At 43.6% G+C, this 25396-nt stretch overlaps 1 protein-coding gene across 3 annotated transcripts in view; it reads left to right on the top strand.

The window, feature by feature from the left end:
- rap1gapa (RAP1 GTPase activating protein a) overlaps nt 1-25396 on the top strand; it is a 302062-nt gene that overhangs the window by 24829 nt on the left and 251837 nt on the right. For all 3 annotated transcript variants that reach the window (XM_052039185.1, XM_052039183.1, XM_052039182.1), the window contains exon 2: nt 16671-16706. In XM_052039185.1, the coding sequence (XP_051895145.1) occupies nt 16671-16706 (36 nt within the window). The remainder of the gene's footprint in view (nt 1-16670; nt 16707-25396) is intronic.

The raw sequence follows: 25396 nt of genomic DNA, 5'->3' as shown, positions 1-25396 counted from the left end.
AGACATTGTGGGCCGAAGGGCCTGTTCCTGTGCTGTACTGTTCTATGTCCTATGTTCTAAGCCTGGCCGCAAGCTCACTGACTGAAAAAGTCACTGGACATAATTGGAATTAATTCCAACTATGTTCTATGTTCTACCTATTGAAGCAGTTGTCTAACACATGTGACGTGCAATGTGTTACGTGTGTTAGAATTGCAGATCCCAAGCCTTCTGTTCAGTTCCATTCTTGTTACCTTTGCAATACAATCTCCCACTGTGATAAGAGCTCTTACACTGACAGTCCCAGAGAGTTTCTGAGAAGTGCTGGGACTCATGCCAGTGGACACCTCAAGCAGGGTGTGCTATGGTTTCTGAAATGTGTATTTGCAGCACAACAGCAATGTCAATCACAAGGTTATACTCTGATTTTAGTCACTGTTGTACACCAGCGTGTATGTACATCGAACGCCCAGAGGGTGTGTACAGGGTGTTCCAGTTGTATTTGGCAATCAGTTTTCAGATAAAAAGAACTGGTGCAGAGTGCATACAAATGTTATGCTGCATGATGGAATTTCTGGAGGTATGGCCATCTTCTGCTTCTTATCAGATTACCTTTGCTCCCAAATTGGCGGGAGGTGGCAAAATGTGACACTGTACAGCCACAAATCAGGTTGACTTGGATGTGAGCAGCTACAATCATGTGAATTTGGTTCTTCATGAGATGGCTGGCTTCGCTGGTGGACAACCAGTGTTTTACTAATTGCTAACCCCAACAGACACACTGTGGTGGGCCTGAGCTGTTTTGACAGCAGGGGAGGCAGCTTGTCCCAGCAGTGGTTCTGACAAGGATTGCCCTGCTGCCAATCTTATACCCCTTTTACTAAAGTCAAAAAGTTGAGTTTATTGTCACATGCACTAGTACATGTGTGCACAGGTGCAATGAAAAACTTACTTGAGGCAGCATCACAGGCACAGAGCATCAGATAAGCAGCATTCACAAGAAAAACATACATTGAACATAAATTATACACAATTTTTACAAGAAAGAACACAATTAGAACAAAAAAAATGTCCCTTTTAGTGCAAAGTGATCAAAGTGGTCACAGTGTTGCTGAACTGCAGTGATTAGGGTTGTGCCGGTTGGTTCAAGAACCAAATGGTTGAAGCGAAGTAGCTCTTCCTGAACCTGGTGGTGTGGGGACTTCAGGCTTCTGTACCTCCTGCCCGATGGGAGCTGCGAGAAGATGGCACGGCCCGGATGGTGGGGATCTTTGATGATGGATGTTGCCTTCTTGAGGCAGCACCTCCTGTAGATACTCCCGATGGTGGGGGAGGTGGGTGGGGGGGGGGGGCGGAGGTGGAAGTACCTTTGGTTGCAAGGGATTAGATGGACAATCCTCTTCCTAGAAGCACATGAGCATCAAATTACTTGGAGTAAATTTCTTCCATTACCATGTATCCTTTTGTTTCCTGCCCCCACTTGTTCTAAATTTACCACCACTGAGTTCAGAATCCCACAGAAATTCAATTTTCCTGTGCTCCATTGATTAAAGTTTCCTTCAGAGGAAGAACAATTCTCTGAACCAGCGACAGGGAATTTCATGCTGATTGCTTCAGAGGCAGTCTGGCTTCTCCAGACTGACTGTTGGTGCATTGAAAGCTCTGCAGTCACAGTGGGGAGCTTTTAGGTGAGAAATTAAACAGAGGATATGTCTAACTTCTCGAGTGGATGTGAACATTCTGCAGTTCTCTGTGAAGAAGAGCACAGAAATTCTCCCAGTCAATTGGTGAATGTTTGCCCTCAACCAACACCTAGATACAGACGGTCTAGTCACTTTCACACTGCTGGTTGTGGGAGCTTGCTGTGGATAAATTGGCTGCTGAGTTTTGAATATTACAGAGAGCACAAGAGACTGCAGATGCTGGAATCTGGAGCAAAAAACAATCAGCTGGAGGAACTCAGTGGGCTGAGCAGCATCTGTGGGGGGAGAGGAATTGTTGATGTTTTGGGTCGAAACGCTGTATCAGGACTAAGAAAAATCCTCTCAGCATTTACCCAGTCTAGCCCTCTGCGAATGTTTTAGCACAATGTTTTAATATCTCTCCTTCTCTCAAACTCCAATGAGCAAAATCCCAACATCTTTAACCTTTCCTTGTGGAAAACTTTCCATACCCTGGGCTATTCTAGTGAACCTTCATGAATCACCTCCAGTGAAATTGTTCACAGTGCTGTAGATGTAGCCTCACCAGTGCTTCCTACTTTCCATTATACTGCAACTTCCTTAAAATGATGACCAATATTCCAACAGCCTTCCCTATTACCTGCAGCCCTTGTGTGTTACCTTCCTCTGTCCCATGCCCAAGGGTCCCTAACCCCTTTGTGTTGTAGTCTTCTGTACTTTCTCTCCATTATATAATTGTTCTTGCTTCCAAAATGAATAGTTTCACATTTTCCCACATTATACTCTATTTGCCAACTTTTTGCCCACTCATCTAACCTATTGATATCTCTTTGTAAACTCTTTGTATCCTCCTGACAGCTTGCCTTTCCACTAATGTTTGTGTTGTCCACAAGGCTGGCCACTGTAGATTTGTTTCCTTCCTCCAAGTCTGAAATACTGCAGTCCAAGCACTGATCACTGTCGCTCACCCTGGTCACAGACTGCCAACCAGAAAATTACCCCCTTATCCCTATACTGCTTCCTGCCTCTTAGACCAATCCTTTCCAATATCTGATACCTTGGTGATTAATCAATAATGATGCTCTTCACCTTTGCTGTTCCCCTCAGGAAGAAACATTCTATTGAGTTCATCCTTTCAAAATCTTTCGACCTTTTGGAATTTTTTTTTCCAATTAATTTTCAGGGTCTGGACATCACTTAGGTGGCTGGCATTTACTGCCCATCACTTACAGCCCCCCGAGAAGGTGGTGGTGATCCCCTTCTTGAACTGCTGCAGTCCTTCTGGTGAAGGTGCTTCCACTGTGCTAGTGGGCAGGGAGCTCCAGGATTTAGACCCAGTGACCTTTTACATAATCCTAATTAGGCCACGTCTGGAGTACTGCATTCAATTCTGGTCGGCCCATGAAAGGAAGGATGTGGGAGCTTTGGAGGGGGTGCAGAAGAGGTTCACCAGGATGCTGCCTGGATTAGAGGGCAGATGCCATAAGGAGAGGTTGGACAAACTTGGGTTGTTTTCTCTGGAGCGTTGGAGGCTGAGAGGTTTATAAGATTATGAGGGGCATAGAATAGAGAGCTGGTATCTTTTATCCAGGGACGAAATGTCTAATACTAGTGGGCATGCATTGAAGGTGAGAGGGAGTAAGACCAAAGGAGATATGTGGGGCAGGTTTATTACACAGAGAGTGGTGGGTGCCTGGAATGTGCTGCCAGGGGTGGTGGTGGAGGCAGATACAATAGAGCTGTTTAAGAGGCTCTTAGATAGGCACATGAATGTGCAAAGAATGGAGGGAGATGGACATTGTGTAGGCAGAAGGGATTAGAGTAAATAGGTGTCATTAGATCAATTAGTTCAACGAAACATTATGGGCCAAAGGCCCTGTGCCTGGGCTGTGCTGTTCTATGATCTATCGCTCTTGAAGTAATTGACAATGCTCTCACATATTCTCTTAGAGGAAGGGCATTTTATCTTCAGACACATCCCAAAATAACTCGTCCAGCGTTCTAACTAAAAGTATTCTAACTTCTATGGCAATGAAGGTCCAGCAGTCTATTTTCAAATTTAGAACGGTCTGTGGTTTGGTGGGAAATCTATAGGTGGTAATATTCCATGAACTTCCTTTCCTTGTTTTTCTTGGTGGTGGGGATCATTGGATTGTACTAGTGGTGGAGGGAGTGAATGTTTCAATATTTACAGTGGTTGTTGGCAATGCCATTAACTGACCAATCAGCTCTCCACTTTTTGCGTTCATTGAGCTGTGCCTTCTCTGCCCAGACGAAAGGGGTCCAACCCCTTACATCAGACTAAGACCCCCACTCGCACGATCAGTTGATCCTGAGTGTGTCTCCCTTCGAGCAAGCCTCAGATTCTGTGATGGGAGCTCGAGGGTTATGCCAAGTCAGAGCGACCCAACACCACTTCTGGTTTTTGATGGAAGGATGCCAGAAGATTTAGGATCTATAACCCTCAGGGAAGGAATGAAAATTACAGGGCTTGTATCCCAGTGAGGGACACCCAGGCTCCAGGCTATTTGTGGTAAACAACACAGAAGTACAAAGGACAAAGATTATCTGACGTGTAAAGAGATTTAAAATTCATTATCGGGATGTGGCCAGGGCAAGAGTTCAGTGACCAAACCTAATTGCCTTTGAGAAGGTGGCAGTGAGGGTTTCCCTCGAACTGCTGTGATCCATCTGGTGAAGGTGCTCCCTTGGTGCTTTGGGTAGGGAGTTCCAGAATGTAAACCTAACCAAAATGAAGGAATAGCAATAGTGTACATCTTGGAGGGGAACCTGCAAGTGGTGGTGTTCCAAAGAGCCTTTTGCCTTTGTCCTTCTAGGTGGTAGTGGTCATGGGGTTGGGAAGATCCATCTGGACTTCTTGAATCACTGAGGCATAGAAGGCGATGGACAATGTTGATAAAAATGGGCTAAAGAGCCTGTTTCTGTGCTGTTTGGCTCTATGACCAAAGTCAAAAGTCACTATCAGTCAAAACTCTTCGGTGGTAAGAAGGAAGCGGCAGGGGTGTGTGGATGCCGAGGCTTGTATTGGGAGCCTTGAGATTGTGGAGTCTGGCAGTTTGGAGATCAGAGGGTCAGAGTCTGGCCTTGGCAGGGGTTGGGGGGCATTTGGACATTGGTTGGGTGAACTAGGGTTCAATGCATTAAGGCCCATACTATTGTGGGGGTCAGGAGGATCAGTTGGACAGTAGACCGAGACCTGCCTCTTGCTGAGAGGGTTGAATACTGTACATTGCTCTGTATGAAGCAGGTAAGCTTCATACAGTGAAATGTCAGAGAGATTCACAGTCAGATTTGGGACTGTCTGATGCAGCTTAGGAGCTGTGTAGATGAAGCCACTGAGATCATTGAAAGTATTGGTATTGGTATTGGTTTATTATTGTCACTTGTACCGAGGTACAGTGAAAACTTGTCTCGCATACCGATCGTACGGGTCAATTCATTACACAGTGCAGTTACATTGAGTCTGTACAGAGTGCATTGAGGTAGTACAGGTAAAAACAATAACACTACAGAGTAAAATGTCACAGCTACAGAGTGGCAGGACAAGTTGAGAAAGCAGATAATGACATACATATTTCCAGCCTTCATCAATAGAGGCATAGAGTGTAAAAGCAGGGAAGTCATACTGAACCTTTATAGAACCATGGCACAGCCTCAATTGGTATTTTGTGTTCATTTCTGACTGCCACATTACATGAAGGAGGAGAGAGTCCAGAGGGGAGTTACAGGAATAGTTCCTGGGATGAGGGACTATGGTTACAAGGAGAGATTCGAGAGGCTGGGACTGTTTTCTTTGAAGAGAAGCTGAGGGGAGATCTGAGGGAAGTATGTAAAATGTTGAAGGGTCTAGACAAAGCACACAGTGGAAGGTTTTTAACCAGAGGTGGAGGGGTCAGGGGTGAGAGGTTACAAGGACAAAATAAACAGGAAGAGAATTAAGAGTGATGTGAGGAAGATCATTTTTACACCATATGTGGTTGGAATCTGGAATGCACTGCCTGCAGATGTGATTGAGGCAGGTTCCATTATGGTTTTTACGAGAGAATTGTATAAATATATATGGAGGAGAAAAACTTGCAAGGCTACTTACTGGGAAGTGGAACTATAGAGTTAATCTGGTAGAGAGCTGGTGCAGAGATGATGGGCTGAATGGCCTCATTCTGAGCTGTAAACACTCTGTGGTTCTACGATTTGAGATGGTGCAGTGCGGAGATGGACCAGAATGAGTAAAACGAGGTGACAAAGTTATAAGAATAGAGTCTCAGTCCATTACTGAGCTTGGAGACCTCCTGAGGGAGTCCAGTGATGGTCATTCTGATGTCAACACATCCCCATCTCCCCTTGAAGCTCCAAAAGGAGAGAGGCATGGAGAATGATGTCATCTGCATGTCCCCCACAAAGTAATTGCCTGGCTGCATTGCTTGAACCTCCACAGAGACACAAAGCAACCCAGAAATCATTGTTACTGCATTTCACTAACTAGCAAGTATCCCTTGCATTTCACCAATAACACTGCATTATGCAAGTGGATATTTTTGGGATGATCAAGGGAAATGCTCTTGTATCCAAAGAAATAGTTGTCTAGCTACAGGCCATGAGGTAAGCTGGGTGTGCCCCGATCCTTGTGGAAGGAACACTGCTCGGTAATGTGCAGTCACCCTCCCGTGATGTCACCTGTTTGCTTTCGATTGGATAGTGTTCTGACCAGCCTTTAAAATGCTTTGAGTGTGGCCCATTTTTTGAGAGAGTTGCTTCGTTTCCATTGACCGGTCATCAAAGCAAGGCTCCTTTTTTCACGAGAGCACTCTGAAGGGGCAGTGCCATGGGAGTTACTACATGCATTCCAACCTTCTGTGCAAGAGGGATTTGTGACAAGTACTACACAGTCAAATTTCCAGAGTGTTGCATTTCATCCTGTAAATTAATACAATCATTTTCCACACCAGAAATAACCAGTTTACACACGTGCACTGCTGAAAATACAGCACGATGCAAATTAATTCCTAGATCAGTGCTTCTTTTACAAATCTATGTTTGCTGTGGTCTCTTTCATGGAGAACCTATAGTGGTGACATGGTTCACAGCATCCACTGGCCAAACAGAAACTGGAAGGGAAACAAACAATCAAAGCAGAATGAACAAAATTTAACACCGGCTTCACCTCCTCCTCACTGAGTGAATGCCTTTTGTATTCAGGTTATAATAGTTTGATATTAATAGTTCTTTCTCTCCTTACCTTTGACCCATCCCCCAATGGATCTGCTCTCCCCTCCTCCCCCACACCTGCCTATCACCATCTCTTACCTGCATCTACCTATCACCACCCTGTGCCCACCCCACCTCCCCTCTTTTGTCCATCTATCACTGCTCTGCTTTTCCCTCCTATATATTGGGCTTCCCCTTTTCCTATCTTCAGTCCTGAGGAAGGGTCCTGACCTGAAATGTTGACCGCCTGCTTTTCTCCATGGATGCTGCCTGGCCTGCTGAGTTCCTCCAGCATCATCGTGTTTTTCATCTAGGTTCCAGCATCTGTAGTCCTTTGTTTCTCTATAATAGTTTGAAGTTTATTTTTTCAATAATGTACATATCATGTTAGTGCAGAAATTAGAAAATCAAGAAATTGTATTGAGCTGGCATTTCAGCAGTCAGTGGGAGAATGAGCAATTTTGCAGAGGTGTAATCACTGTTGGAATGAGAGGAACATTCCAGGCTACATGTCAGTACATGCCAGCCAATACATCACGGGCACATCCTTCCCCACCATCGGGAGTATCTACAGGAGGCGCTGCTTCAAGAAGGCAACTTCCATCATCAAAGATCCCCACCATCCAGGCCATGCCACCTTCTCACAGCTCCCATCGGGCAGGAGGTACAGAAGCCAGAAGTCCCCACACCACCAGGTTCAGGAACAGCTACTTCCCTTCAACCATTCAGTTCTTGAACCAACCGGCACAAGATCACTAGAGTTTAGCAACACTCTGACCATTTTGATCACTTTGCACTAAAATGGACTCTTTTTGTTCTAATTATGTCCTTTCTTGTAAAAATTGTTTAATTTATATTTTTCCTGTAAATATTGTGTATCTGATGCTCTGTGCCTGTGATGCTGCTGCAAGTAAGTTTTTCATTGCACCTGTGCACACATGGACTTGTGCATGTGACAATAAACTAAGGAAGGGTAGCAAGGACAAGCCAGGGAACCAGGCTAGTCTGCCTGACATCAGTGGTGGGGAAGTTATGGAGGGAATTCTGAGGGACAGGATCTACCAGCATTTGGATAGACAGAGTCTTATTAGGAGGAGTCAGCATGGCTTTGTGCATGAAAAGTCGTGCTTGGTGAATCTTTTGGAGTTTTTTGAAGAGGTAACCAAAGGGGTGAATGATGGTAGGGCAGTGCATGTTGTCTATTTGGACTTTAGCAAGACCTTTGACAAGGTCCCATGTGGTAGGCTGGTCTGGAAGGTTAGGTCCCATGGAATCCAGGGAGAGCTAGTTAGGTGGATTCAAAGTTAGCTCAGAGGTAGGAAGCAGAGGATGGTGGTTGAAGGTTGTTTCTCGGAATGGAAGCCAGTGACTAGTGGTGTGCCACACGGGTTGGTGTTGGGAGCCTTGCTATTCATTACTTATATCAATGATTTGGACGTGAATGCACAAGGCTTGAACAGTAAATTTGCGGATGACATGAAATTAGGAGGTGTTGTTGATAGTGAAGAAAGTTATCGTAGATTACAGAGGGATCTTACATAAGAACATAAGAAGCAGGAGCAGGAGGAGGCCATCTGGCCCATCGAACCTGCTCCCCCATTCAATAAGATCATGGCTGATCTGACTGTGGACTCAGCCGCTGATGATCATTTAGGGAAGTGGGCCCAGGAGTGGCAAATGAATTTCAATACAGGTAAGTGTTAAGTGATGCATTTTGGGAAGTCGAACCAGCGTAGGACTTGCACTGTGAATGGTAGGGCACTAGGGAATGTAATGGAACAGAGGGACCACGGAGTACAAGTGCATAGTTGGTTGAAAACAGCATCACAGGTAGACAGGGTGGTGAAGAAGGCATTTAGCAAACTGGCCTTCATCAGTCAGGCACTGAGTATTAGAGTTGGGAGGTTATGTTGCAGTTGTACAAGTCACTGGTGAGGCCACACTTGGAGCACTGGGTACAGTTTTGGTCACCCTGTTATAGGAAAGATGTGGTTAAACTGGAAAGAGTGCAGAGATTTACAAGGATGTTGCCAGGACTAGAGGGCCTGAGTTATCAGGAGAGGTTGGTCAGGCTAGGTCTTTATTCCTACAATGTAGGAGAATGAGAGACAACCTTATAGAAGTGTTTAAAATTATGAGAAGCATAGATAAGGTGGACAGTAACAGTCTTTTCCCCAGGGTGGGGGAGTCCAAAACTAGGGGGCATAGGTTTAGGGTGAGAGGGGAAAGATTTAAAAGGGACCTGAGGAGAATCTTTCCATGTAGAAGGTGGTGAGTATATGGAACGATCTGCCAGAGGAAGTGGTTAAGGCAGGTACAATGGTATCATTTAAGAAGCACTTGGATAGGTACATGGAGGGGCACGGGCTTGGAGGGATACAGGCCAAACGCAAGAAATTGGGACAAGCTAGGTGGTCAGCATGGATTCGTTGGGCTGAAGGGCCTGTATCCATGCTGTATTGCTCTATGATTCTGTGTAAGGACCCAGGCAAGTGTAGACACCATCGCTACCAGTTGAAGGATTTAAATCTGGAATGATCAAGACTGGAAGAGTGTAGGGGGTTACAGAGTGGAGTGAGACATAGTTACCATCTCATCAGAGGTGCAAAGCTGTATGTCTGATACTTTGCAGATTAAAACATTATGCAACATTGCTTTTTAGTAAAGCAATAGCGACTAGATTTTATCATTTATGTTTTCATTGCAACCTCTACAGGTGTCTGAACAAGTCTAACACATTGGAAGAGGCAGAGCATTTGTAAAAACACTTTCAAACAGATAAACTAATTAGTTAAACAGAGTCAATTTGCAGTCAGTTCTGTTCCAAGTGAGGACCAACCATGAAACTGTGCTGTCTGAACATCATTTGACATTTCAGAGTAGAAAGGGAACTGCCTAATTACACTCACTCATACCAATCAGCCTGTGGTTTTCAAATGGTCGTTGCTTTAATTGGGTTTTAAACTCAGGTTGTTAACTTATAAAGAATTCCCAGAAGCTATGATCCTGTTTTGTAAAAGTGCAGGTTCCACTCAGGTCCTCAGTCAAGGGATAACAGTAAATTGGATAATTGAAAGTTAATTGAACCCTCTGATTTCCCCCAGTGTTCTGTGATTGATGCACAAGCTGGCCTTTCCCATTAACTCGTGGGGGACTCGTTTGACCTTCATCTGTCAAGTGGTTTGCACTTGCCCTCTTGATAAATTGTAATTACCTCAAAATGAAGTTTTGTGTTCTGCTTTAGGCTGGTCCTGGTTTTGCCTTAAACTGGAATTAATTCCAGTTGTGTCCAGTGCAGGTGGTGAGGAGATTCCCTGATTTACAAACCCTTTTTTCAGTCAACGAGCTTCAGCCAAGTTTAGTCAAATCTAAACCTCATAGCTCACTCATCCTCTAGCTGTACTGTTCCCAAGTCTAGGTCAATGACTAGAGGCCTTGTAACCAGACTGTGTCCACAGAACTGCCTTCCTAAGGTATGGAATATGGAAGTAGTGCTTCACCCACCACTTAATATGGTTCTAATGTAGAGAGCAGCAATTAAAACCCTCAGGCCTTTAACTCTGTTTTACATGATGTTCTACCAAAAGATGAATGACTTTGTTTTCTTCTTGTCTGGTTTATTTGATGCAATAGCATTTTATGACCCAGGATGGTGTTTGTTCTGTTGGCTGGTACTGTCTCTGTAAACAAAGCGTTATGATGATAGTCATGGTGTTAGGCAGTCGGGGTGGACAGAGCTGTGTATGAAACTGAAGGGAAGAGTGGATGTAAATTTCTTGTCCTGATGCCAAGTGAGATCTGGTCTCCCAGTAGGACTATTGCTGGCTGCTGCACACACAAATGAGTTGGATGCACCAGTACGTATGGTCAAAATACACATATGATGTGGCAAGGCTTGGAGATCTCCAACAACCAGGGCTCAATCCTAACTTCCAGTGCTGCCTATGTGGAGATTGCATATCCTCCTGGGTGCTCTGGTTTCCTCCCTTGTCCCATAGGCCTGTGGGTTGGTGGCTAACAGGCTACTGTAAATCGTCACTAGTGTGTCACTACCAGATGAGTGTTCAGAATCTAGAAGAAGTCAGTGTGAATGTGGGGAGAATAAAACGGGCTTAAATTAAGTAGGTGTTTGGTGGGTGGCTTGGTGGGCTGAAGGGCCTGTTCATGTACTTGTGTCACTTTATGATTCATGTATTAAGGACTACAGTCCAGCCCTGTCCACACCCACCTAATATTCACACAGTGCAATTCATTAAAATTTAATTGGGAACTATAGTTATTCTTACCCTGTTTAACTCTCACTTTAGGGGTGAATTATACATACAAACCAAACCTCAAGATTGGCACCTGCTTCATCTCTTTGGCTTCATTCCAAACAGTGCTGTACAATTCCCAAATGATTTAAAAAAAAGAAAATTGCACTTGTGTTCAAAGTGAGGTGTTGTGGTTAAGTTACTCAGAGCCCTGGTCTGCTGATCAGGCGACAAGTTGAAATCTCACCAAAGTGGCTAGGAACTTGAACACCAGTATCTAAAAATATCTGAAATTAAGTTTTGCTGTTGGTGAAGATGAAACATTTGGCTGTCAATTCAATACCATGTCCTTGTGCAAACAGGAAATGCTCTGTGAAATGATGCTGCAAACCACAGCTTGATGTGGTTCCGCAGCACTGAAGATCCAAGAGTTTTAGAAGTGTTGTAAATGTATTTTATTGGCTGATAGTCCTACTTCAGACAGAGCTTTTTAATGACAGTCATGTATCTGGTGTTCTTGGGAGGTCCCTCAAGATCAAGGCTGATTGCTTCCACTCCAGTTTGTGGGCTCTGAGGTGACTGGGGCTGATGTGGGAACTCTGCACTTGGCCGCAGGTTTCTTTTATTACTTGTTGTTCAGTCAAGGGATGACTTCACAGGCTGAGCCAGCATTTAAATACCCATCCCTAGTTTCCCTTGAGGGTGATGGTGAGCTGCCTTCTTGAACCACGGCAGTCTTTGAGGTGTGGGTGTAACCACAGTGCTGTTAGGGAGGGAGTTCCAGGATTTTGACCCAACAATGGTGAAGGAACGACAATATATTTCCAAGTCAGGATGGGGTGTGGCTTGGAGGGCAACTTCCAGGGGGTGGTGCTCCTTGTGCTTTTGATGCCTTGTCCTTCTAGCTAGTTTGGAAGGATTTGGAAGGTGCTGTCCAAGGAGTCATGGTACACTGCTGCTGTTGTGCCTCGGTGGTGGAGTGAGTGAGTGGTTGTGAATGTGCTGTTATGTTTTATGTGGTGTCAAGCTTGAGTGTTGTTGAAGCTGCACTCATCCAGGTAAGTGGTGAGTGTTCCATCACACTCCTGACTTGAGTCTTGTAGATGGTTACTCACCACAGGATTCCCAGTCTCTGACTGGCTCTTGTAGTCACACTGTGTACATGGCTACTCCAGTTCCATTCCTGGTAAATGGTAACCACCAGGATACTGATAGTGGGGGATTCAGTGATGGTAATGGAATTGGTTTATTATTGTCATTTGTACCAAGGTACAGTGAAAAACATGTCTTGCAAACCGATCATACAGGTCAATTCATTACACAGTGCATTGAGGTAGTACAGGGTAAAACAATAACAGAATGCAGAATAAAGTGTCACAGCTACAGAGAAAGTGCAGTGCAGGTAGATAAAGTGCAAGGTGATGACGAGGTAGATTGTGAGGTCGAGTCCATCTTGTCATGATTCCATTGAATATCTGGATCTAATAGATGGATTTTCTCTTGTTGGACAGCGTCTTTGCCTGGCACAGGTGGGGTGGGACGATTTTAAATGGAGTGAGCGTTTGTACCCTCCTGCCAGTTTATGTTGGGATTCTGTACACTCGATGCATAGATTCAAGGTTCCCAATACCATCCTGAATGCTTCTCCCCCATTTTGAGAGACATTCCCAGGATTGGGTGGGGATGCTGCACTTTTTCAAGAAGGCTTTAAGAACATCCTTGAATTCTTTCCTCTCTCCATCCGATGATCTATTGTTGTAACACAGCTCAGAATAGTGTTTGGTATTGGGGGTCAGAGAACTGGATATGAAAATGCTAACTGTGGGATGGAGTTATTTGGACAGTTGATAGATCTTTGGGGCCATTGCTGGTCACCGCATATGTGTGATTAAAACCCGTGTCCTTGTATGCCTTGGTTTCTCTATGGTTGACCATAGGAGAATTGTTCAGGAGCCAATACAAGGGTGGGGAATGAATATTGACTTTAAAGCCAACATCCATATCTTGAAAGGAATGAAGGTGGAGCCAATTAAGTACTCTTGCAGTGTAGTCATTGATGGAGGGTGCAGTGCATTGATCTTGTCGTAAATTTGATGGCTTTTCATTTTTTCCCAAAAGCACAAATGTTTTCCTGTTAGTGAAATGCTTTAACTTTTCTGTTAACTTTTAGTATGGGACCCAATAATTACCATCTTTTTGCAAGTGTACAGGGCCCTGGGGGGGAGAGAGAGAGACCTGGAGTACTGTGTACAGTTTGGTCTCCTTACCCAAGGAAAGGTGTACTTCCCATAGAGAGAGTGCCCAAGTTGTTGGATGAGACAAGATCTGGAAAATGAGTAAATTTGTCTGGTTGTGAAGGACAATTGTTGAAGAGGAAACCATTGTGAAGTGTTTCAGCTAACTCTCTTGTTTATTTAAATACCTAATTAAGTTACTGATGGGAAATTGGATCTTTTTCAAAACTAATTAAGTAGAATGGCATCTTGTTCAGTGACTATCAAGTACCTTTGACTATGACTTGGCTCAGGTACAAGAGGTGAGATAACAAATGTGATAATGTCAGCTTTCCTAGCAAGTATCTAACTCAGACTGAGATATGATTATGTTGAAGTATACAGAGTTATAAGTAAGGAAGTTGAAAGGTTTCCTAAACAACGAATGTTGAATGGCATAGCACAGGAACTGGCCCTTCAGCCCATGATGGCAAATTAAACCAACACCAGCCTGCACATTCCCTGCATGTTCATGTGCCTGCCTAGGTACCTCTTAAACACCATGGTGGTGTCTGTTTCCACCATCATTTCAAGAGATGCAGCTATGCACATGATGGAAAATGCATTTAATGTTGTGGCTGTACTTTCAGCTACAGTGTATCATCAGGAACAGAGCATCATGGTGTTATGGGACACTGGCACTACCCAGGCATTGAGGTCCTGCTTTTTAAATGGGATCACCCTGTGCTGTAGCACTTCCTCACATAAGAAAGCAAAACCATTATTGAGAGATCCAGTTCAAGGTCAGCAAAGCCCATTTGTGTTTTCCCTTGTTGGTCTTGAATGTGAGCTGGGCAGTTGTCCATCACCACTACTCTGATTAAAGGTGGTGGTGCTAGGAAATGAAAAGCCAACTGTGCAGTGTGAGACTGTTGTCATGGGCAAGGCAAACAGACCTAGTGGCCCATTTTCCCTGAGTTGTTGGTGAGTTTGTTGGATCTGTGCAGAGATAAACACCTCTTCTTGAGGTGAGATGGTGGGCTCTGAACTCTTGCTTTATACCCTTTGTTCATTGCTGTGAACATTGGTGATTGTACTCTGGAGGATGTCCAGCTTGCTTGCTGACTTCCTGATAACTTTCCTCAACATTGCTACTTTTCCTCAGTGCAAACTGGTTCATGGTCACTGTGACCAGTGGGAATGTGACCTCTGTTCCAAGAAAAAGTAAAGCGATGACTGTTGCTGTTGATTGCTGAGAAGTATTTGCTGATGACATACTTGCTGGTACTCTGCACCACGAGAAATAATGGCCAGGTACTTGCCAAGCAGAAAGAAAACTGAAGCAACATAAGATGTATTTTTCTTCAACTGGCATTCAGATTGAGTGCTCAACATCATCGGTGGTTAAAGGAACAGGGAATGCAGATTAAACGTTTTGGTGAAAAGATACAAGCTGGGTGTGAGGAATTTTTTCCACAAGTGATAATTTAGAACATGCTGTCCATAGGAATGGTGGAAATAGAACCAGGGCTTTCAATATGGAACAGGAGAGGATATTTGTGGGGGAGAGGGCCAGATAGGATTGCTCGGCTAGCAGCTGGGGTGATGGGATGAATGGCCTCTTATGCCATCCTGTTTAAATCATTGCAAGAGTGTCAAGGTAAGAGTGAGCAGAGATTTGACAGACCGTCTCCTGGATGGACTGAAACACCTAGCTCCCTTCCTGGTGTTGATCTGATCATGAGACTGACACCCCCCACATTACCTTGTCCTCTGGAACAAAACAATTGGAGCTCTCAGTGAACCTGCCTCTGCTCAGACTGGGGCTTGAGACAATCCAAAGCTTCAAAGAGCCAATCAATCAGGTGACCTTTAAAAGTTACTAAAAAATGGCCTCTGAAGTTCAGCCAGCCGTCTTTGAACGTGTGCCTGAGTGTGAGCAGATAGCTTCTGCTGTACTCCGCCTGTTCACAGTATGACTGCACGTTGTATCTGCTAAATGCATGTACAAAAACTTGCATTTATATAGAATTGTTTTCTCGTGAAACATCCCAATTTTCTTCACAGGAGAATTATCAAACAAAATGATGAGGGGTATAGATAGGGTGAATGCATGCAGGCTTTTTCCCCTCAGGTAGGGTGAGACTAGAACTAGAGGATGTAGCTTTAGGGTGAAAGGTGAAATATTTAAGGGGAATCTGAGGGGGAACTTCCTCACTCAGAGGGTGGTGCGAGTGTGGAACGAGCTGCCAGCGGAAGTGGTGGATGCAGGTTCAATTGTAACATTTATGAGAAGTTTGGATAGGTACACGGATGGGAGGGGTATGGAGGGATATGGTCTGGGTGCAGGTAGATGGTACTGGGCAGAAGATCAGGTTGGCATGGACCAGATGGGCTGAAGGGCCTGTTTCTGTACTGTAGCACTTGACTCTATAAAATTTGACACTGAGAAATGTAGAGAGTGATCAAGCCAGGTGATCAAAAGCTTGATTAAGGATGTGGGTTTTGAGATGCATCAGAAGCAGAGAGAGAGAGCGAGGTTCAAAGAGGGGGTTCCAGTGCTTGGGGCACAGGCAACTTTATTGTCCTGCCTCTGTGCTAGAAGGTGGGATTAGGATGGGTGGCTCTTTTTCAACCAGTACAGAGGCGATGGACTGACAAGCTCCCTCCCTGTGTGGTAAACTTCTTTTAAGATAGTTCACAATAATCTCTCGTACTGCAATTTTGATTAACCTAGATGGTCAATATTGCAACATAAAATATCTTCAGAACTGCTAGATTTCAAAATGTATCTGGATAAGTGTCAACAGTTGCTGCACTGATGTTGATAATGTTGTTGAAACCTGTTGCTGTACAGCACTTGGTAACAATTAATTAGAAACATTCATCACTGTAGCACAAAAACCTCAGTGTGTTGTAGAACTGTCAATGCAAAGCAAATTTGGCTTTGGACAAAGACAGTCTCAGGGTGATTCGGAGGGAGTGTTCCCTGAACTTGCTTCCCCCAGCATAAGACAGTAAGATGGTAGTGTTTATTGCCATAATGGATAATATGGAATGCCAGAATAAACGGCAAGAACAAATAGTAAAGCAGCAGATTCTTTAGTGTATTTTAATCTCTGAAATGCGTAGAAATGAGCTTTATTTAAATTTAAGACTTTTTCTGTTCCAGACCACTTAGCAAGTGCCAAGTTTAAAAAAAAATTTGAATGGCACCAGATTTGTACATTAACAATTTATGAGTTGAAGATTAGAACATGATTGCATAATAATTGAAATGTCAATGCCATAATTCCTTGCTATTTTTTCTGTTTTAGGATAGACAAGTCTTTCAGTCGCTTGAGAAGTACACAGTAAGTCAATGGTTTTATTTAATTTGTGGAAGGGATGTCTTGCTGCAGAGTTCTGGATTATTTGCTGCCATTTTCATCCATGATGTGAATGAAAAATGCTTGATGTCGTGGGGATGTTACATGGGGATGGCTGGGCAAGAAATGTATTTTGAGGATTAACAGATTAAAATTGTTGACAAGGTCTGACCATGTGTAATCTGCTTGTATTTAATATTAACAAAGGAGTGAATTCTCTATGAAGCAACACAGTGTCAAAAATAGCACTTAAATAATGTATTATTTTGAGTACATGTTCTTATATTAAGCACTTGTTTTAAAGTATGATTGATATCTTGTTAGTGAAGGAAGCATGTGATGTGAGTATTAGTGCTGGCATGCTTAAAGGATTTGCAGTTCTAAGAGATTCTAGTCTCTGCAATTAAAAATGCATCAATTAATTAACTAAGTCAGTAACAAACAGGTTGTCTCAACTCCTTCACGCTGGGAAGGCTGGGCAGTCAGTTGGTGAGGTGTGCGTATCATTGCCCGACAGAGGGAAGAGTCAACACCAGTGAATCAGGGCATTTGGAGTGTAGCTGGTGAAGGAAGTGGGGCTTGTTCTCATTGGGAATGAGACTCTGTGGAGTGTTGATGGGTTGGATGTCAAGAGAATATTTCCTCTTGTGGGGAAAATCTAGAAATTGGGGGCACCCATTTTAATAAAAAAAACAAAGGGGTTGCATATTAAAAGCAGAGAAGAGGAACTTTTCTCTGAGGCTCGTGCATCTTTGAAACTTCCTCAAAGGGCACTGGAAGCTGAATCTTTGGATATCTTTAAGGCAGAGGCTGACTTCAACCCCTTTCTGACATCCACAGCTCTACGTTATTGATCATCACTCAGGACTCAGTGCTGTGCATTGTTGGAGATCTTTCTTTCCAACTCATTACCCACTGAATGCATTCAAAATGCCCCATGAACCTATTTGAAGGAAGTTAGAGAGTTCTCCCTCAACAATTATCTTTCAACATGTACCACTGTGCAGAATGGATCATCTGGTAATCTTTGATTATGGGATCTCTCCATGCTATTTTTTTTTGCATGTTTTGCAGCACTGATAAGACTTCAGAAACAATTTATTGATAGTAAATCATTTTGTACCATTGAGGCTGTAATATAGAGCTAGTTATTTACAAAACTCAATTTCCTCTTTCTCTTTGGTAACCTGTTGACCTGAAACAGCATTCTTCCACCTAGTTTCCCGATTTTGTTTCTTTTTTGTTTTAGTCTGATTCTCCAACCATTAAGTGAGGACCCTGGGCAGTGCTTCAGTTTTTCTCCCCCACCTCTCAGCTTGGGGTACAGAGGACCACAGAATCCCGACATCATCGGTCTAGGGATCTGTGATCCAGTAATGGCCAGTGGGTTATTGGGAGACCTCACATTTGTGAGGATGTCCCAAGCCATTCTAGTAAAGAGATTTTGAATATTTTCCAATTTTCTCGGACTTTATTCCCAAGATCTTTGTTTTCTCGTTTGCAATGATCTCAAACAAATTAAAAGGTTTTGAGACTCTTGCAGAGTAATGTAATACAAGGTCAGGAAATCATTCTCTAAAGTTTGGATTTCTGGAATATTCCCTGGAATTTCTGTCTCTATTTGACAGCACGTTCAGCAATCTTGGAATTGTGTCCTTGTAAGGGAGATCTCGACCAGGTCTGTCAGACTCTGTGGAATTTTGTTTTTATTTTTCCTGGAACGTCAACACCACTGTGAAGGCTGATATTGAGCATCCTTGCTTGGTTGTCTCTGAGGCCTTTCGGAGAGAAGTGAGAGTCAGACTTGAGTTTGGAATCTGATGACGGTTGGGCTAAAAATGACAGAATTCCTTCTCTGACTCTCAGGGAATTATTTGATTACTCAGAATAGCTTTTTTTTGAATTACTTAGTTTTAACTCTCCCCAGCTGAACTCGGTAAGTTAACCACCTTGTCTCTGCAGCCTGTTCCTGAGGATTACATACTGTTGGTATTGCCAGTCTTTCTAATATTTATCGGCTTCCAAAATTTCATAGAATCATAGAAGTGTACAGCCCTGAAATGGGCCATTTGGCCCACCACATCCATGCTGACCGTGATGCCTATCTACACCCATCCCATTTGCCTCCATTAGGTCCACATTCCTCTACATCTCTCCTGTCCAAGTACTTGTACAAATACCCTTTGAACATTGTAATTGTACCTGCCTCCAGCACCTCAGGCAGCTTGTTCCATACACCCACCTCCCTCTGTGTGAAAAGTTGCCCCACAGATCTCCTTTAAATTTCTCCCTTCACCTTAAACCTGTGTCCTCTAGTTCTAACCTCTCCTGCCCTGGGAAAAAGGCTCAATCTACCCTATCTATGTCCTTAATTTTATAAACCTCCATAAGGTCACCCCTCAGCCTCCTTGGTTCCAGTGAGAATAAACCCACCCTCTCCAATCTCTCCTTGTAACTACAGCCCTCCATTCCAGGCAGCATCCCAGTGAATCTCTTATGTACTCTATATCTTCCACAACCTTCCCACAGTGTTGGTGACTAGAACTGTACACAATATTCCAATTCCGGTCTAACCAGTGTTTAGCACACTGCAACATGGCGTCCCAACTCTTGCGCTCAATGCCTTGGGTACACCAAATGACTTCTTCATCACTCTATCCACCTGTCACCTCCTGGGCCATCAGTTGTATTGTACCCTTAACCCCACCACCAACACCCACCTCCATCATCACTTCTGATGTGCTTCCCATCACTTAATGCTTTGCGGATATTCCTCTACAGTGTGGGTCAGTTTGCCTTCTGTCGATCTTGAATCATAGTCATGCAGGACCTTCAGCCCAACTGATCCATGCTGACCGAGATTCCCATCTAAGCTAGCCGCATCTGTCCCATATCCCTTTTAAATCTCTCCTGTCCAAGTACCTTTCAAATGTTCAACATTTTCGTTCTGGGAATAAGATTCAGTGTCATTGAAAAGGTCAGAGTTAGAAATGTAAATATTACTTATAACATTTGTTTGAAACATTTGAATAAAATGTTGCATACATAGAGATTTAAGATGAAGCAGATTGGCAGATCCACAATAATCTGAACCATTTGCTCGAATAAAGTTCAAATCATTGACGTATAACTGAAATATATATATTCACTGTGCTTTAACACAAATTATAATGCAGTAAGTGTTTTAACTATCTAATCACAGATGCAGTAGCAGGAATGTATGAATAAAGGCAGGGAATACTGGAGACGCTCAGAAGGTCAGGCAGCATCTGCAGAGAAAGAAATGTCTTGGGTTGAAGATCCATTTCCAACAAAAGATCTCAGATCAGAAACATTAACTCTTTCTCTTTCCACAGATGTTGTCTGACTGACTGAGTGTTTCAACACTTTCTGTTTTTACTTCCAATTTCCAGCATCTGCAGTTTCTTTTACTTCACTTTCCTTTGGTGGAAACAGTTTGTTGTCTTCAAAAGGATATTAGATCATCCCCTCAAAGAAGCAAGGCCCTGGAGAAGGGCAGGAGAATTGTGTTGTGTTGCTTATGCAAGGAGCTCATGTGGGCAAGAAGGGCTTTATGGTTGAGAGGTTCCATGATATAATGAATTGGCCAGTGCTTACTCATTGTGAGAACAGAGTGCAAATCACTTGAGTTCTGTGATTGTCGGATTAAAAGTCTGAGAATAATACAAACAGTTACGAATTTTCAAATCGCCCCAAGGTATCGCTGCATGCATGGCTGTCAGTAATGGAATGCTGATCAGGTTTTGTATCAGGAATGTTCTCTCAGCCCTTTCAGCTCTTCACTAATGCCAGAGTTACAGCTGGTCCTGAGAGGTAAATGAAGACTGCCTTTAAACCTTGAAGTTTCCATTTGAGGTTTAAGTGTAGATTTTACTGATACGAACCAATTCTGCCTCCTCGGAGAATGCATGAGAAAGAATTGTATTATCCCAGCCATTACTGACCTCCAAACAAAAGAGCTGGTCATTGACTTCAGGAAAGGAAGTTGAGTACACATCCCCATCTGTAACAATGGTGCTGAGGTGGAGATGGTCGCGACCTAAATATCACCAACAACTTGTCCTTGTCCAGCAACGTAGATGCTATGGCCAAAAAAGTACACCAACACCTCTACTTCAGAAGGCTAAGGAAATCCAGCATGTCCCTGATGACCCTCACCAATTTTGACAGATGGACCATAGAAAGCAGCATATTGGGATACATCTCAGCTTGGTACAGCAACTGCTCTTCCAAAGCTGTAAGAAATTGCAGAGAGTTGGGGACACAGCTCAGTATATCACACAAACCAGCATCCCATCCATTGACTCTGTCTACACTTCCCACTGCCTTGGGAAAGCAGCCGACGTAATCCAGGACCCCTCCCACCCTGGTCATTCTCTCCTCTTCTCCCCTCCCACTGGGCAGAAGATACAGGAGCCTGAGGGCAGATACCACCAGGGTCGAGGACAGCTTCTATCCCGCTGTTATAAGACTCTTGAATGGACATCTTGTATGATAAAGATCTCTCAGTCTACTTCATCGTGGCCCTTGCACTTTATTTGTCTACGTGCACTGCACGTTCCTTGTAAATGGGGGGGGGGGGGGGGGGGGGGGGGGAAGAAATTTGTAAATTTCTTGTAAAAACAAAGATTTTCTCTTGCCAATGATGCTTGTGTGATGCTCTGTGCCTGTGGTGCTGCTGCAAGTAAGCTTTTCATTGCACCTGTGCATACATGGACTTGTGCATGTGACAATAAACTCTACTTTAACTTTGAAATGTAACACTTATATTGTGCATTCTGTTGTTTTCCTTTTGTACTACCTCTGTAATTAATTATGGAATGATCTGTCTGGATGACACACAAACATAAGCTTTTCACTGTATCTTGGTACATGTGAGAATAATTACCTTGTGATGGTCTGAGAAGGTAATGCTCTGCATTGGGAACTTAGTGTTATTTTCAATGGTTCCCACTAGAGGGAAGCAATGCCTCAATTTCTCACCAGCTTCTTGCTGTTCCTGATGTGTTGGGGTGACATCCACTATTATCCAGCAGGTGTCACTTTGCCGCCTTCAATGCAGTGGGTCTGAGCTCTCGCCCACAAAGCTTGGCTCTTTCTACTTTGCAGCTTAGTGTCACACTCTGCCACCTGCTGATGAGCCCACAGATTATTGTTTTTAGTAATGTGGGTACAAATTACTCTGGTATTATTCCCACATCTGCAGGAATTGGGGAAACACTGATAACTGCTCGATGAGAAGTGAACAGCTTTCTCAGACCCTCTCACTAATTGGATCAGAGATGGCATGTAGTGGATTCTGCATCGTGTAGTCCTTGCATGGTTGACCTCTTGTTGCATTGTTCACAGAGAAAATGTTTCAAGGATGTACTCTTGAAAATGTGCAAAATCCTCATCGATGCAGGAATCCCTGTCCCAAGACCAATCAAATGGAGAGACTGCACCGAGGAAGGATCTGAGCACCCGGAGTCTCCTCGGGAACCAAGAAAAAGTGCTTGAAGGAGTGCATGTCCTCTCAGCTCCTGCTTGAACATTCCTGGCCCCACCCGTGGCAGTCCCTGCATTATGGCCACTTCAGCACTCGTATAACTGGAGTGGAAAAGGTCATGGCCGAAGTCAAGTTCATTAGTCTACCCTAAAGGCTGGTCTAGAAAGAGAAGTAATTCATAAAATCTCACGGGTCGACCCATCCAGTCTGCACGGAGTCTTTCAATGAGCAATCCGATCAGAATCAGGTCTATTATCGCTGACATGCCATGAAATTTGTTGTTTTGTGGCAGCAGTACACAGCGCAAGACATGAATTACTATAAGTTACAAAAATAAATTGTTGAAAATAGATTCATAATAATTCTGGGTATGTGCCTTAATACTTGTAAGCAAGATGGATAATTTTTTAAATTTAAATTTTATTTACAGTGTGGTAACAGGCCCTTCTGGCCCAACAAGTCTGTGCCGCCCATTTTAAACCCAAATTAACCTACCCGTACGTCTCTAAAAAGCAAAAACTATATGCCACATGACATCAGAGAAAATCCATGACATTCCAAGGTAATATGAACTTGACATTTCACATAAGCATTCAAATAAATGCTCAAAAGCCTGAACCAGATTACATTTGGAGTTTGCTCCAATTGATCCTTAATCATGCAAGGGAGAGGGAGCAAAAGTCAGTCTTCCTGCTTTCTGGTGATGAAAAGTAGGCATCTGAGGATGACGATGATTTCAAGACAAAACGGTTTGCTGACACTTGTTCTGTAGGCTCATGCATGATGAAAGGTTACTTGGCAAGAAACTGGAATACTATCAACATCCATAAATCCATACCCAGGGATGAATCGGATGTACAAAAGGATTGGAAACAAAATCTGTGCAAATGTCAGAACTGTAAAATGAAATGTTTAAATTCTAACCTTTATTGAGCAACGTACCACAATTCTGTTCTCACTTCACAGTAACAGTTCAGTTTGTACTTACTATAGGACACAATTGATTTCATCAGGAATTAATAATGACTCTCACTGGTTGTCACAGCCTCTTTGTTTTTGGTGCCACAAATCATCAGAGCCACGGGGAAAACAGACCCAAAAAATGTCCAAAGGTCAAAGCAGACAGACAGATCTTAAAAACATAATACATTCACGTAGTGTCTTTCACAACCTCAACTTTATCCCAAAGTACTTTACTTCCATGTATCTGAAGTGTAGTCACTGTTGTAATGTGGGAAAGATGACCACTAATTTGCAGATGGCATGTTCCCACATGCAGCAATGAGATAATGAAAGGTAATCTATTTCAGTGAGGAATAATGAGGTAGTGTTCATGGACTGTTCAGAAATCTGATGGCGGAGGGGAAGAAGCTGTTCCTGAATTGTACCTGTACAATTCAGACTCTACCTCCGCCCTGATGGTAGTAATGAGAAGAGGGCATGTCCTGGATGGTGAGAGTCCTTAGTGATGGATGCTGCCACTTTGAGGCACCACCTCTTGAAGATGTCCTCTGGTGGGGAGGGTTGTGCCCATGATGGAGCTGGCTGAGTCTACAACCCTCTGCAGCCTCTTTTGATCCTGCACATTAGAGCCTCCATACCAGGTGGTGATGCAACCAGTCAGAATAATCTCCACCGTACATCTGTAGAAATTTGCAAGAGTCTTTGGTGATGTACCAATCTCCTCAAAATCCTAATGAAGTAGAGCCACTGGCGTGCCTTCTTGATTGCATCAATGTGTTGGGCCCAGGATAGATCCTCTGAGAAGTTGACGCCCAGGAACTGCTGCTCCTCTTCCTTGCTTTGCTGCAACTTCTACTGTTCTGCAAACTGATCCATTCTCAATGAAAATCTGCTATCAAGTCCTGCCCCAACCCCTGATCAAGCAGCCCATTCCAAATCCAAACCACTTAGAGGATATTCCTTGTGTGCTCCCAGGTTTAAATCAGCTCCATCTGAAAATGTGTAGCCACAGGAAATACTTTCTCATTACTTAGTCTATCATGGATCACTCATGGTCCTGTTCAATGGCAGAGCAGGCCTGAGGAACCTGGTGGCCTCCTCCTGCTCCTATTTTTTTGTGTTAACATTTTGGGTCAGAGACCTTCAAATCTGATTCTCTTTCCACAGATGTTAACATGGGACTTGCTCTGACAGAGAGTGGTAGGGTTGAATTGCAGAGGTGGGTTTAAGGAGAGGCTAGGCAGGGGGGGAGGAATAGAAGTAGTCCATTTCATTGACCATAAAATTCCCATGGGTATTGACAGGGTAGGTGGAGTGTCTAGAACCAGGGGTCAGAGTCTCAAACTAAGGAACTGCCTATTCAGGACAGATTGGTTGAAGAAGTTTATTCTCATGAGGTGGTGAAACTTTGGGGGTTGTGGAGGCTCAGTCGCTGTGGATATTCAAGGAAGGCATCGATAGATTTTTGGAAATTAAGGAGAACATGGAGTCTGCTCAGCAAAGTGGTGAGGTGAAAGGTCAGCCATGATCTTAAATGGTAGAGGCAAATCACCCATTCCCTCTTCTATTTCTTATATTTGTGCGGGGTATAAACACCAGCATGGACTGATGGGCCAAATGGTCTGTTTCTGTATGATCTGCTCTGTACTATTTGCCATTTCAGAACCTGGTTGCTCATTCATCTCTCAGAACTCCCTGTATGGAAGCCTGCCTTCCCCCTCCTTTGAATATCCCCTGTTCCCTGTACTTGTCACCCTTGGCTTTTGCCCTTACAGGAAAATGTTGGCCCTGAACTCTCACTGTTTCACCTTTGAATGTTTCCCACTGTGCAGATGTGGACTTACCTCCAAGTAGATGCTCCTAGTCTACCCTTGGAAGGTCCTTATTTCAATCAAGTTGGTTATTCCCTACCACCCCCTCTACCCCCAAATTTAAGACTTTTATTCTTTGTCCATCCAAAGCTTTTTCCATAACCACTTTGAAATATTCAGTTATGGTAAATATCTCCAAATTGCTCCCCAATTGACACTCCCTTTGGTTATGTTCCCCAAGATAAGGTCCAGTAATGCTCTGTCCCTTGTTGATCTATCTACACACTGTGTCAAAAAGCTTTTCTGGACATAACTCAAATTCCATCCCTTCTAATCCTTTAGCTAAGGCAATTTTGGTTAATATTCGGGTAATTAAAATCTCGTACTATAAC

This window comes from Pristis pectinata, chromosome 26, assembly GCF_009764475.1.
Source record: "Pristis pectinata isolate sPriPec2 chromosome 26, sPriPec2.1.pri, whole genome shotgun sequence".
NCBI classification, from domain to species: domain Eukaryota; kingdom Metazoa; phylum Chordata; class Chondrichthyes; order Rhinopristiformes; family Pristidae; genus Pristis; species Pristis pectinata.
The sequence above is the reverse complement of the archived record's forward strand: the minus strand, read 5'-3'. Positions and strand labels throughout refer to the sequence as shown.